This window comes from Pogona vitticeps, chromosome 5 (assembly GCF_051106095.1).
Source record: "Pogona vitticeps strain Pit_001003342236 chromosome 5, PviZW2.1, whole genome shotgun sequence".
Lineage (NCBI taxonomy): Eukaryota > Metazoa > Chordata > Lepidosauria > Squamata > Agamidae > Pogona > Pogona vitticeps.
Window position 1 is genome coordinate 148749651 of NC_135787.1, and position 13024 is coordinate 148762674.

The 13024-nt window shown below is 43.2% G+C and overlaps 2 protein-coding genes across 11 annotated transcripts in view; one reads left to right on the forward strand and one right to left on the reverse strand.

The window, feature by feature from the left end:
* Positions 1-13024, forward strand: part of NAV3 (neuron navigator 3) — a 630491-nt gene that overhangs the window by 363374 nt on the left and 254093 nt on the right. The window lies entirely within an intron of this gene.
* LOC144583210 (uncharacterized) lies at positions 1004-6487 on the reverse strand. Its single transcript, XM_078376643.1, has 3 exons — positions 6234-6487; positions 1192-6199; positions 1004-1157 (listed from the first exon to the last, which is right to left on the reverse strand). The coding sequence occupies exon 2, from the start codon at positions 5515-5517 to the stop codon at positions 1720-1722; it is 3798 nt and encodes a 1265-aa protein (XP_078232769.1). The 5' UTR covers positions 5518-6199; positions 6234-6487; the 3' UTR covers positions 1004-1157; positions 1192-1719.

Sequence of the window (13024 nt, forward strand, 5' to 3'; positions counted from 1 at the left end):
TGGGAATTATTCCTGTTTGATAACTTTAGAAATAGGTAATCACAGCATCTCTGTTTTTAATTGCAATTTTGGATTTTTCTGTGCTATTTGTCTCCTTGAACCTTCCAGAAATAAGACAGACAGGTTAAAAACTAGATAATAAATAATGCTCTTAACCATAGAAAAACAGATGCTTTGCTGAATTTTAACTGTAGTTTTAATTAGATTTTAGCTTCTTAGTACTTCCTGGGAGGCTAGTGGATGTGTATCCATGTGCCATTTGTATGTTAATCTTGCAGAACAGAACCAATCATTTAATTATATGCTTGATTTTTTTTGCTTACTATAAACCTGAGGTGCACTACACACAAAACTGAGCATTTGTTAAACAATATACACACTGAAAGATTCTTGCAAAATCCTAATGTAAAACAAGCATCACAGTTGCTTCTCTTATGGCCGCAGGCATCCACTTAAAATATGTTGCTTGGAATTCTGGAAGGAAACAAGATGTTTCATTTGAATAATAGGCATGAAGTGCTTTGCTTCATTAATTAAATATGTTTGAAGTTTTGATATGTTACGATACAAGACCTCCCATGTTTAAAAAATAAACCTTGTAACCTGCTTCACATTCAGTTAAGAGCTGATCCAAATAATCAGATGCAAGTGAACATTATTTCACATGATATACAGTAGAACCTACAACGTTAATGAAACTACCCCAGACAGGAATGTTGCCATTGATCTCTTTTATGAAGTGGTTTGGAGATTTGTACAGGGAGTGGTTTGTTTCAGATGTAACACTAGATGATGATTTGATACTTACATGCAGAAATTGTGTCAAATGGATTCTAACCTGGTGACCACTGCCAGGGTTTCCTGGGTATAAAGCACTCAGAAGTTGTTTTCCTTTCCTTTCCTCGGTGATGGGTGTGACAAACCCAGACCTACTGGGATCTGCCACACAGTTACACTAAGCTGCCACCAACCATTCCCTTTAAGAAGTCACACAGACCAGGGATGGATTTTTAAACAATACAAAGAATAAGGTTTATTTAAATACACACAGGGAAAAATAAACAATCAGGTGAATAGGATAAAGTAACGTGGCTTACTCTCACTCATACAAGCATACAGTTTGGTTCACCCAGAACCCTTAACTTAAAGCACAGACCCTGAACCTATCAGTTCTGGCTAACCAACAGACACCTGAACCTATCAGGTTGGTACTCTGACACACAGAAGTACCCTGTCTGACACACAGACTCCCACAACAGCTTCTTCTTCCCAGCTGCTGCTTCTTCACCCAGAGTCTCTCAGTCTGTCTCCTCTCCCCACACAGGCATCACATATTTATACAGTACAGCCCCTCCTCCTGATGTCCCGCCTTCCACTCCCCATAGGATGGAACTTTCCCTCCAAACCCATGACAGACAGGTAACATCAGTGCTGTATGTAACACCTCCCCTCTTTATAAGTTGTTTTGTAGGGGGAAAGCTAAGGTGCTCTTCACCAAAAAACAACCTGTATAAAATACACAACAACAGTTATACATACCATATTATACTTACTTATACTTACATTCTAAGTTAAACATAGCAATTATGCATTTAAACATTTACCATATACATTACATCCATTTACCTTTATTCATACAAACCAAATTCAAAAAAAACACAGGTACATTTAACTTTTTGTCATCATTATATACACATAGTCCATGTTCTTTCGCCGTCTTCATTCTTCAGGTCTTCTTGATAAGGCGTCAGCAACACAGTTCACTGACCCTCTGACCACCTTCACTTCAAAGTCATAGTCCTGTAGGTTTAAAGCCCACCTCATAAGTTTGCTATTGTGGGTTTTCATTGTCTTTAACCATTGCAATGGTGAATGGTCAGTACACAGAACAAAATGTCTTCCCCAGATGTAAGGCTTGGCCTTCTGGATCGCGTAGACTATGGCCAAACACTCCTTCTCCACGGTTGCCAAATGTCTCTCACCTTTTTGAAGTTTCCTACTCAGGTAGGACACTGGATGCTGGTCACCATTCTCATCCTCCTGGCACAGAACTGCTCCTACCCCGCTGTTAGACGCATCGGTGTAGATGATGAACTCCCGGTCGAAGTCTGGAGCCCGCAGGACTGGATAGTTGATTAACGCCTCCTTCAACCTCTGGAACGCCGCCTCACAGTCGCTGGTCCACGGGATGCTGTCATCAGCCTTCTTCCTCGTCAGATCGGTCAGCGGAGCCGCCATCTCGCTAAACCTCGGGATGAACTTTCTGTAGTAGCCCACCAACCCAAGAAATGATTTGACCTTTTTCTTGGTGTTGGGTCTAGGCCAATCACGAACTGCTTCTATTTTGGCCTCCAGGGGTTTTATCACTCCTCCCCCTACCATGTGACCCAAGTATTTTATTTCTGGGCTACCCAGCTGACACTTGCTGGCCTTTACTGTTAGCCCTGCTGCACTTAACCTCTGCAGCACTAACTCCAGGTGTATCAGGTGATCTTCCCAGGTATTACTGAAGATCCCTATGTCGTCAATGTAGGCCACTGTAAAGTCACTGAGCCCTGCCAAGGTCTGGTCCATCAGCCTTTGGAATGTGGCTGGTGCATTTCTGAGACCAAAGCTCAGGACTCGAAACTCATAGAGACCAAAAGGGCTGCAAAAGGCAGTCTTTTCTTGATCCCTGGGATCAATTCTTAATTGCCAATATCCCTTTACCAGGTCCAATGATGAGATGAACCGACAACCCCCTATGGTTTCAATCAGGTTGTCTAGCCTGGGCATTGGGTAGGCATCAGGAGTGGTTACACGGTTTAATTTCCTGTAATCAACACAAAACCTAATGCTCCCATCAGGCTTGTCCACAAGGACTATCGGAGAGGACCAAGGACTAGAAGAGGGGACGATTATGTTCTCCCTCAGCATTTCGTCCAGCTCCTTCCGCACCTTGTCCCTATAGGGTCCCGTTACTCGGTATGGGGATACTGCCTGCGGGGGTGCATCCCCTGTGTGGATCCGATGCATCACTCCCTTCACTATCCCCGGCTTGTTGGAAAACACCTGTTGATATTTACTAAGCAGCATTTTTAGTTCTTGCTGCTGGTCTTGGGTGAGTGCAGGACTGATCTTTACCTCCTCTGGGTTGTATTTTACTTCCCCTCTACCCTCCCAGAAGGGTAATTCAGCTTCCTCACTCTCAGCTGCTTTTATCGCGAATAAAACCCTCTGTTCCCCTCTGTAGTAGGGTTTTAGGGCATTCACATGAACCACCCTCCTTGCTTGGTTCTCCTCCTGCTCTATTAGGTAGTTCAGGTCTGACATTTTGGAAATGACCCTATATGGTCCTGCCCATTTGAGCTGCAGTTTATTCTCTCTGCAGGGCCTAAGCCAAAGCACTTCCTCCCCTGGGTCAAAGTGTCTCTCTCTAGCTTTGTGGTCATACCATATTTTCTGTCTGACCTTCTGAGCTTGCAGGTTTTCTGCTGCCAGCTCTAGATCTCTCCTTAGGTCATTCATCAAGGTGTCTATGTATGTCACAACGTCTTGTGGGTCATCCTGGGTGATCTGCTCCCAATCTTGCTTGATCAAATCAAGGGGCCCTTTCACCCCTAAGTGTGCAGCAAACATGTCAGAGTGACCCCTTTGTAAGATCATGGGGCGATACTTTTCAGGTACCACCAGCTGACTTCTGATCCCATCTCCCCCTTTTGAGATATTCCTCAGGGTTTCTCTATATAAAATCCCCTTTTTCTCCAGAAATCTCACTGGGGTTTCAGGTGTTAGCTGGGCGTCAGTCACCTGTTCAAAACACTTTTGGAGAGTGGCGTCTGCCTTTTGCTCCTGTCCAAATCTGCTGTCTGTGGTTAAAGTTTCCACCACAGCTTCTGAACTCCCCTCTGCTTCCGTCTCTGGCTCATCATTACCCCCCTGAACTGTCCCTGTGGTGGCTTGTGAGCGTGTAATCACTAGCACCCGTTTCACATGTTCAGCCAGGTCATTTCCCACGAGCACGGCTGCTGGCAGAGTCGATGAAATCGCTAGCCTCCAAACTCCCCTCCAGCCTTGAAAGTTGACAGGCACCTCTGCTACTGGCAGAGAGATTACCTGCCCCTCAATCCCTGCTACCTTCATGCTCTCATTTGGGATTATAAACTCCCTAGGGATAATATCTGGATGGCACAGGGTTACCTGGGAACAAGTGTCCCGCAGCCCCCTATACTGACGGTCAAGTATTCCTACGTCCACCCCTGCTGTCTCAAACAACTGAGAATCTGTTTTTACCAGCAAGCAGCGCTTTACCTCCACAAGAGGACCATTTTCCTCAGCCTGATCAGCAGAGGTAGCTGTTCCAGACTGAGTAGCCATGGCAACAGGCTCCCTCAGTGACACTGAGCCTTGCTCTTTCTGGACACAGAACACAGCTTTTGGCTTGGTCCCACTAGAATTCTGAGGCACCATTCCTTTTAGCTGCTTTAATTTCTCACACTCTGAGATTAGATGACCCTTTCCCTGACAGAAATAGCATTTTCTGGTGTATTTTGATTCTCTCTCATCTTGTTTTGGTTTTCCCTCCAAAATCTGAGGTCTTTGTTTCATGTCTGAGGGCTTCCCTTCACCATGGGCCCCTCCCCCTTGCTGGCTTTTCCCTGGTCCCTGAGAGTACTTGCTGTAGGTTTCTTTGGGTTTACCTACAGATTTCCCCTCACCCAAGGGCTTTCTTATTTGGGAAATAAAATCTGCGATCTCTGCGGCTGCTGCCACAGATTTCGGTTTCCTTTCCCTCACCTGGAATTTCAATTCCCCATGCAGGACTGAATAGAACTGTTCCAGTGCTATCAAGTCTTTAAGCTGCTCATAGGTCTCTGTTCCCTCCTGCGATAGCCATTTCTCAAGCAGCCTCACCAATTGGGCCCCCACTTGGGTAAAAGTCTGTTCTGGCTTCTTGGTGAGGGACCTGAATCTTTGTCTCAGCTGCTCTGCATTTATCCCATGTCTTGCAAACACCAGTTTTTTAAACTCTGCAAAATCTTTCATCAGTTCCTCAGGCATCTCGGCATAGACCTCAGCCAGGCTACCACTGATTAAAGATCGCATGATGGTCATCTTCTCAGTTTCCCTCACTGAGAAGTCCACAAACGCTCTTTCCACTAAGGAAAAGAACACCTCAGGACAATCTCCCTTGTGGTACACAGGGAATTTCTTCAGGTCAGCTTTAGACAATTGGCCTCCCTCAGAATCCCTATTGTTATTATTGTTCTGATTCATCAGTTCCAGTCTTCTTAATTCAAACGCCATCTTCTCTCTCTGCAATTCCAATTCAAATTGTCTTTGCCTTTCCCTTTCCCTTTCCTCCATTTCCCTCACCCTCAGTTCATGCTGTTGGGCTATGAGCAATTTTCTAAGTTCTGGGTTCTGCTCTCCTGTGCTGTCACCCTGCACTGAGCCAAATTCATCCTCAGAACCTTGGTCAATCTGGGGGTCTTTCACTTCACTCATTTCTGCTACTTGGCTTCGAGTCAAGGGCATAACCCCCCCTCAGAACAGGCTGCTTTCAAAAGTCAAGCCTCAAAATAAAACGACCACTTTTTTCCTTCTTGCCTCAGAACCAGCTCTCCCTAGAGATTGCTGCTGTTCTTCAGCCCCAAACTTGCAACAGTATCGAGTCAGAGCCTACCCCCCTCTGCTGGGCCTCTCAGCTGGCAAGCTAGCTCACTGTTACTACGCAGTTTTGCCTCAGCTTTTTCCCGCCAAAACTAGGCTGCCTCAGAGCACCTTAATCTAAGTCTCCCCAGTTGGCACGTTCTTCTACTAGCGCACCTCCCCGTGAGGTACACCTAGAAGATTACCTACGCGCCTCAGACTGTCCCTGACTAGACCCCCCTTGCTCTGGGCACACTTGGCAAGGCTTTGCTGGACTGCTGGACAACTGGACCAGTCGTATCCCACACGCTGGACACCAATCAATGTGACAAACCCAGACCTACTGGGATCTGCCACACAGTTACACTAAGCTGCCACCAACCATTCCCTTTAAGAAGTCACACAGACCAGGGATGGATTTTTAAACAATACAAAGAATAAGGTTTATTTAAATACACACAGGGAAAAATAAACAATCAGGTGAATAGGATAAAGTAACGTGGCTTACTCTCACTCATACAAGCATACAGTTTGGTTCACCCAGAACCCTTAACTTAAAGCACAGACCCTGAACCTATCAGTTCTGGCTAACCAACAGACACCTGAACCTATCAGGTTGGTACTCTGACACACAGAAGTACCCTGTCTGACACACAGACTCCCACAACAGCTTCTTCTTCCCAGCTGCTGCTTCTTCACCCAGAGTCTCTCAGTCTGTCTCCTCTCCCCACACAGGCATCACATATTTATACAGTACAGCCCCTCCTCCTGATGTCCCGCCTTCCACTCCCCATAGGATGGAACTTTCCCTCCAAACCCATGACAGACAGGTAACATCAGTGCTGTATGTAACAATGGGTATGGAGTCAGCAAGAGACTGATGTCCCCCGAGTGCATTAAACAAAGGTTGCAATTCATGAGTACGAAGGCACAAAACTGGACGAGCCCAATTTAAGTGCCCGAGGAACTGTTGCAACTGTTGCATCTTAATGTAAATTGAGATGGAGTTTTTAGTTCTGGTAAGAACAGAGAAGACGTAGCTTGCAACAGTTTGTGCCCTAGATAAAGAAACGGAAGTGTGGTTTGTATCTTTTCTGGAGCTATGTGAAGACCTTTTTTCTCTGAGCAGTTAGCTAGAGAATCATAGTGGGGAGGGATTGCCCAGCCACGAAAATGTCATCCATGTAATGACATACAAGCAATTCAGGATGCTCCAAGCGAAATTGCTGTAGGGCTAGATCCACAAAATGTTGACATAAAGTCAGGGAATTTAACATTCCCTGAGTCAAGGTTTTCCACTGATATCTTTGAGTAGGTTGGGAATTGTTGTACACAGAGACTGTAAAGGCAATTTTTTCCCTGTCTTGTGGTGAAGAATAGTGAAGAAACAGTCCTTGAGATCTACTGTCATTAACTCATAGTTTTGGGGTATCAAATTTGGATTAGATAAGCCGCATTGTAAAGGGCCCATAGGCTGAATGCGCTTGTTAACTTCCCGAAGGTCAAGTAGCAGGCGCCACTTCCCAGATTTCTTTTTGAAGGTGAAAATGGGGCTATTCCATGGACTGGTGGAATACTCTATATGTCCTTGATCTAATTCCTCCCTAACTAAGACCTCCACTGCGTGGAGCTTTTCTTTAGACAATGGCCATTGATCAACCCAGACAGGTGGTCCAGGGAGCCACGTTAATGGCAAGACTGTGTCAGATTGCGTACAGTCCTGTATTATAAATTTGTCTGCAATTTTGCATTGGCCTTTTTAAAGAGATCCCGACCCCAGATGGAAAAGGGAATAGGCAGAATGTAAGGAATGATTGTAATTTGTCTAGGAGAGTCACTTAGACTTTCCAGAACAATGGGCTGATGTATGGCATGTTTCATAGCCTTGCTATGGACTTGCTCATAACCTCCAACTCCCCAAAATTTGTTTAGTGGCTGGGTGGGATGGCTTTCTGGCCAGTCTTTCTTTGCAATAATGCTAACATCAGCTCCCATATCAATCAGGCCATTAAGGACAAGCGATCACGTTTTAAGAGGGAATCGGGGTTGTGAGTGCTCAATGGTAGTTAAGGCAGCAACTTGAGTAGAACCAAAACCCCCACTACGAGGGCTGGTAGAAGGACCCATCTGTGTTAATGGAAACAACAACTATTGAACGATAGATTCATCCACCTGAAGGGCTGTTTTACAATCCATGATAGCATTTTCAAATGCCAGTCAAAATATCAGCAGCCTCAGTATTCTCCACCTGCCGTTCAGTCACTCTTTACAGTTTGTTAATGAAAGACATATAGTGCTCTGTAGGATCTTGATGCAAATTGGCAAAATACCCTAAAGGGGTATCTTTGTCTGGGATTTTTAACCAGGGTGCTCTGGCAATGTCACCCACTTGTGCCAATCCCCTCTTAGGGATGGCAATCTGCTGTGCCATGGTGACAAAGAATCCATCTCCATTTGGCATATCTGCAGACACAGCAATATTGTTTTGTAAATTATCCTTGGCCAGAATGGCAGCAGCGTCTCTGCATTCCTGCATAAATAGTACTTATTGTACAGCAGTGGGCATTGCTTTAACCAAGACTTTCCAGTCAGCTGGAATGAGATTTCCATTTCCTTGTAACCCATCAACCAACCCAAGGGTAAAACTGCTATGGAGACCATTTTCAACTATACTTTTTTCCAACTCTTTAAACATGGCAAGGGGAAGACTTACATGAACACGGTATCCCTGATTGTTATGAACCACAGGACAAACAGAGATAAGAGGGAGGGCAGCAGCAACATCCTCCGGGTTTCCTTGGGCCATAATGTCAGATAACATCTGCTGCGTTGCTGAATGAGGAGGGGGAGAAGGGGGGAGGAGAAAGGGGAGAAGAGGTCATTGGAAGAGTGGCAGAAGCTGCGTAAGAAGGAGGATTGTTTCTACAGTATTTTCATGGTGCCTTAGAGGGTGTCAATATCTGAGGGGCAGTTGGAAGGTTAGCTCAAGACTGAGCTAACAAAGGGTTCACGATCTTTGAAATCGTGTCCCAGCAAAGATGCCATGTATGGAGGACTTTAACTGGAGCAACAAGGTATTTGTGCAATTTACCTTTGGTCTAGATGGGGAGGGGGGGAAGAAATCCAATAAAATAAAATAAATAAATTTATTCCAATTTTATCCCAATCTGAAAGCTTAAAACTGCCCCCTTCCAGATACCAGGGACAGTAAGTACCTATTTCTTTCATTAAATCCTTTACTGAAGCTGATACATCATGGTGGCCTTCTTTATGGAGCAAATAAATCAAGTCATTTTTATGTTGAATTTGAAGCACTCTGAGAGTGTTTCCCATCTTGAACTAGTAATACTCACCGGGATCCAAAGAGGATGCGAGGATGCGTTTGGAGTCCTTGCCAGAATACTGTAGGTGAGCTGCTTTGATTGCCTCAGGTGATGTCCCTGTTTGGGTGTCAAATGTGGGTGATCATGGAAAAAAAGAAAGGCTAATTACCTTAGAGAGAGAACAAAGGATTCAACAGCGGATGTCTGAGCCAGCGGAGCCTACAGGCAACGCCCTGAGAACTCTTTTATTTATTTAGCATGATTTACCGCTGGGGTGAATGAGATACAAACAAGCAGCCTTTTCACTGACCAACGGTTAACTGAAAGCATTTCAAATTTCCGGCTTTCCCCACGTTCCGTGCGTTTTTTTTTTTTCTGGTCATAAGTTAAAGCTCCGGTCACAAGTTGCAAAATTTTGTGAGCTATTCATAAATAAAATTGGTCATAAGTAGGGACAGTCATAAGTCGAGGCACCACTGTACAACCTTTAAGCAGACGTTTCCCACATTAAGCTTTATATAGCTTGGGCTCAGGCGAAACAAGAACAACAGAATTGCAGAGCTGAAAGGGACCCTATGGATTATGAAGTCCAGCTGCTGTCATGGGGGCGCAGTGGGGAATCAAACTACTGATCTCTGGCTCTGTAGCCAGATAACTAAACCACATCTGAGGGACCTCCTTCAGTCTTAAGATCTTCTATGGAAGCCTGTCTCAATATCATCATTCTTACAAGTATGTTTGACAGGAAGCTGAGAGCAGTCCTCTCTCACACACTGGCTTTTATACACTCCTTCCCAACCAGTTGGTAAAGGTCAGGGGAAAGAAAAAGGGATGGAATGAAAGTAGCTCCCTCACAGTCCAGAAATGAAGGGCTTGGTCTTGTAGAGAAGCAGAGCTCCAAAAAGTCAAAGTTCAGCAGGGGAAGTGAAGGGACACAGCAGCAGATGTTCCTCTGGCCCAAACAGACCCCTGCTGTGGCAGATGACACACAGGACCACTCTTTCCCTCTCCTCATGAGCTGTGGTACAGTCGTGCTTCCCTTTACGATTGCCCCGCATTACGACAAAACTGCATTACGACGATCTTTTGCGACTGCAATTGCGATCGCAAACGATAGTCTAAATGGGTTTTTTTCGCTTTGCGATGATCAGTTCCCTGCTTCAGGAACCGATTCTTCGCAAAACAATTTTAAAACAGCTGATCGGTGGTTTCAAAATGGCCACCGGGTAAACAAAATGGCTCCCCGCTGTTTTCTGGTACTGATTCCTTGCAAGACAGGCAGCGAAAATGGCTGCCCTATGGAGGATCTTCACTGGACGGTGAGTTTTGACCCCATTGGAACGCATTGAAGGGGTTTCAATGCATTTCAATGGGTTTTTTTCGCTTTATGATGTTTTCGCTTAACGGCGATTTTCCTGGAACGGATTATCGCCGTTAAGCGAGGCACCACTGTATTTACTTACCTCTTCAAGTAAATAAATACTCCAGTGATTTCACAATGGAGATATTAGTGTTTTAATGAATAGTATTTTAATGAAGGTAACATGGCTGTAAACAAAAATTGAAACATGGGTTACTCAAGAGTAGGTCAATTCCTTCGAAGAATTATTAGTGTTAACCTACATTGTTTTCAAAAGGAAACTGAAGTTAAGAAAGAAGCCCTAACTGTATTTCAGCAGAATAATGTCTATATCAGTAAGTTACTATGGGATTTTATCTGTGTTCAAAGAAAATACATTATTAGAATACAAAATACTACATCTAAGATAAATAGTATGAATTTGTTTGGACTGAAATGGTTTTTGCCACTGCACAAATCACTAATATCTATGAAGTCCAGATCTTACCAAACCAAGCTTTCCAAGAGTTTCCTGCCAACACCTCAAGCCAAAAGGCGAAAATACTTCCCATTAAAACAAAATCTAAACTTACAGTATATGTTACAAGCTAATATTAGCTTGTAGCACATTGGTTCTATGGTAGCAGTACTTTAATAGTGCTCACAATAAGCATCTTAAATTCATCCAGTTTTTGGAGGGAACTGGGAATTCTTATATAAAGGCATGGCAAGAATCCAGTGGAGTCAGTTGAGTTAATTGAGGGTGTGACTACACAGTAGGGAAAACTTGTTTGCTTTGAAGTTTTTCGAACTAGGTCCCTGATGGTTTCCAAGAATGTAATTGCTGTAGCTGTCCACACCGATTGGTTAGCATTTGGCAGGAGTCAATAAAGCAGAAGAAAGCTGTGAAATGAGCCGTATGTTCTGAGAACCGCAATTCAATTCATTTTTCTAACACTAGTCACAAATCAAGTTAGTATCTTTTTTTTAAAAAATTGCTAGGACCACCTCTTCCCTTTATCATAAGAACATAAGAAGAGCCCTGCTGGATCAGGCCGAGGGTCCATCTAGTCCACCTTCCTGTATCTCACAGGGGCCCCACACAAGACAGCTAGATCCCCTGTGTCTGACATTTGGAGGTACCTTCCTTTTTGGCCTGGAGATTATACATCCCCATCATGGCTTGTAACCTGCAATAGACATTTCCTCCAGGAATCTGTCACATCCCCTTTTAAAGGCAGCTAGGCCAAATGCCATCACCACATCCTATAGCAAGGAGTTCCACAGACTAGCAACACACTGGGGAAAGAAATATTTTCTTTTGTCTGTTCTCACTCTCCGAACGCTCAATTGGAGTGGATGTCCCCTGGTTCTAGTATTGCGTGTGAGGGAAAAGAGCTTCAATCTATCTACTTTATCCATCTCCTGCATGATTTTATATGTCTCAATCGTGTTCCCCTTCAGGTACCCAAAAGCTATAGCCTTTCCTCATAAGGGAGGTGCCCCAGCTCAGAAATAATTTTAGTCACTCTCTTCTGCACCTGAATCCTTTTATTTTATTTTTCTGAAGTAACATTATTTATTTATTTATTTATTTATTTATTTATTTATTTATTTATTTATTTATTTATTTATTTATTTATTTATTTATTTATTTATTTATTTATTTATTTATTTATTTATTTATTATATTTTTGTATGCCACCATCTAGTGGCCTTGTCACTACTCTGGGCAGTTTCCAGCAGTAAAATGAACATACAAAGAAAAGTCCCACCCAAACAAACAAACAAACAAAAAAAGATATATGTATATAACAAAACAACAGATCTAAAAATTGAGATGCAGGCAATGGACAAGAAAAAGGGTACAGGATATAATAATAAAAATAAAACTAAATAACCAACAATTATAAAGGGAGGATATCCTGAAATGCCTCCTTGAAAGGCAAAGTTTTTATGTGATTCTGAATATTAGGTGCACTTCTACAGGTAGAAGAATGTTATCTGGTGCAGCAGTACCTTTGGCAAGCATAATTTAAAAAACAAAAATTGTTTGGCAGAAGGGAAACAACAGGCACTCAGTTGAGGCAAATGATGTAATAGCATGGTCACCGACACCCTCATGGCTGCCTCTTTGTACTGGATCAGGTGATCACACATGCCAGAAACTGGAAAAAGCAAGGCCAACCAAATCAGACTTTCTAAATCAAACATTTCCTTGCCAGCTTGAACCAAAAGAGATGATTCCTAAGTGAAAAAAACAAAACAAATACTGGACTTCCCTCTCCTGTCATGTAGTTGCTGGTTTTTGTTTAGATTTTATGTCTGCTAAATCCAGCACAAGCTGTGAGGTGAATAGCCAATGTAATTGCCGTCTGATGTAAAATAAAAATTAAAAGTATTGTGGTACATTTAAGATGAATATGCTTTATTTGGCATGAGCTTTTAATGTAGCCCACTTCTGACAGTGGTGTTTCAGTTTCAGTTTATTATGGTCGAAGACCAGAAAATTTCTGACAGGGGTGAGAAAGTAGACTACATTCCCAAAAATTAATGCCAAATAAAAAAAGTGATAACTTTTTCTGTATGGATTAATTCACTGTCTGTATCCTGTTCTATTTTAATGCATGGAGAAGGGAAAGCAAGCAGGGTTTATTTCAATGGTTATCTGACAATTTCCTTTCTATAATTAGATAGGACAACAGGAGTCAGGGCCATCTGTTTAGAGCTT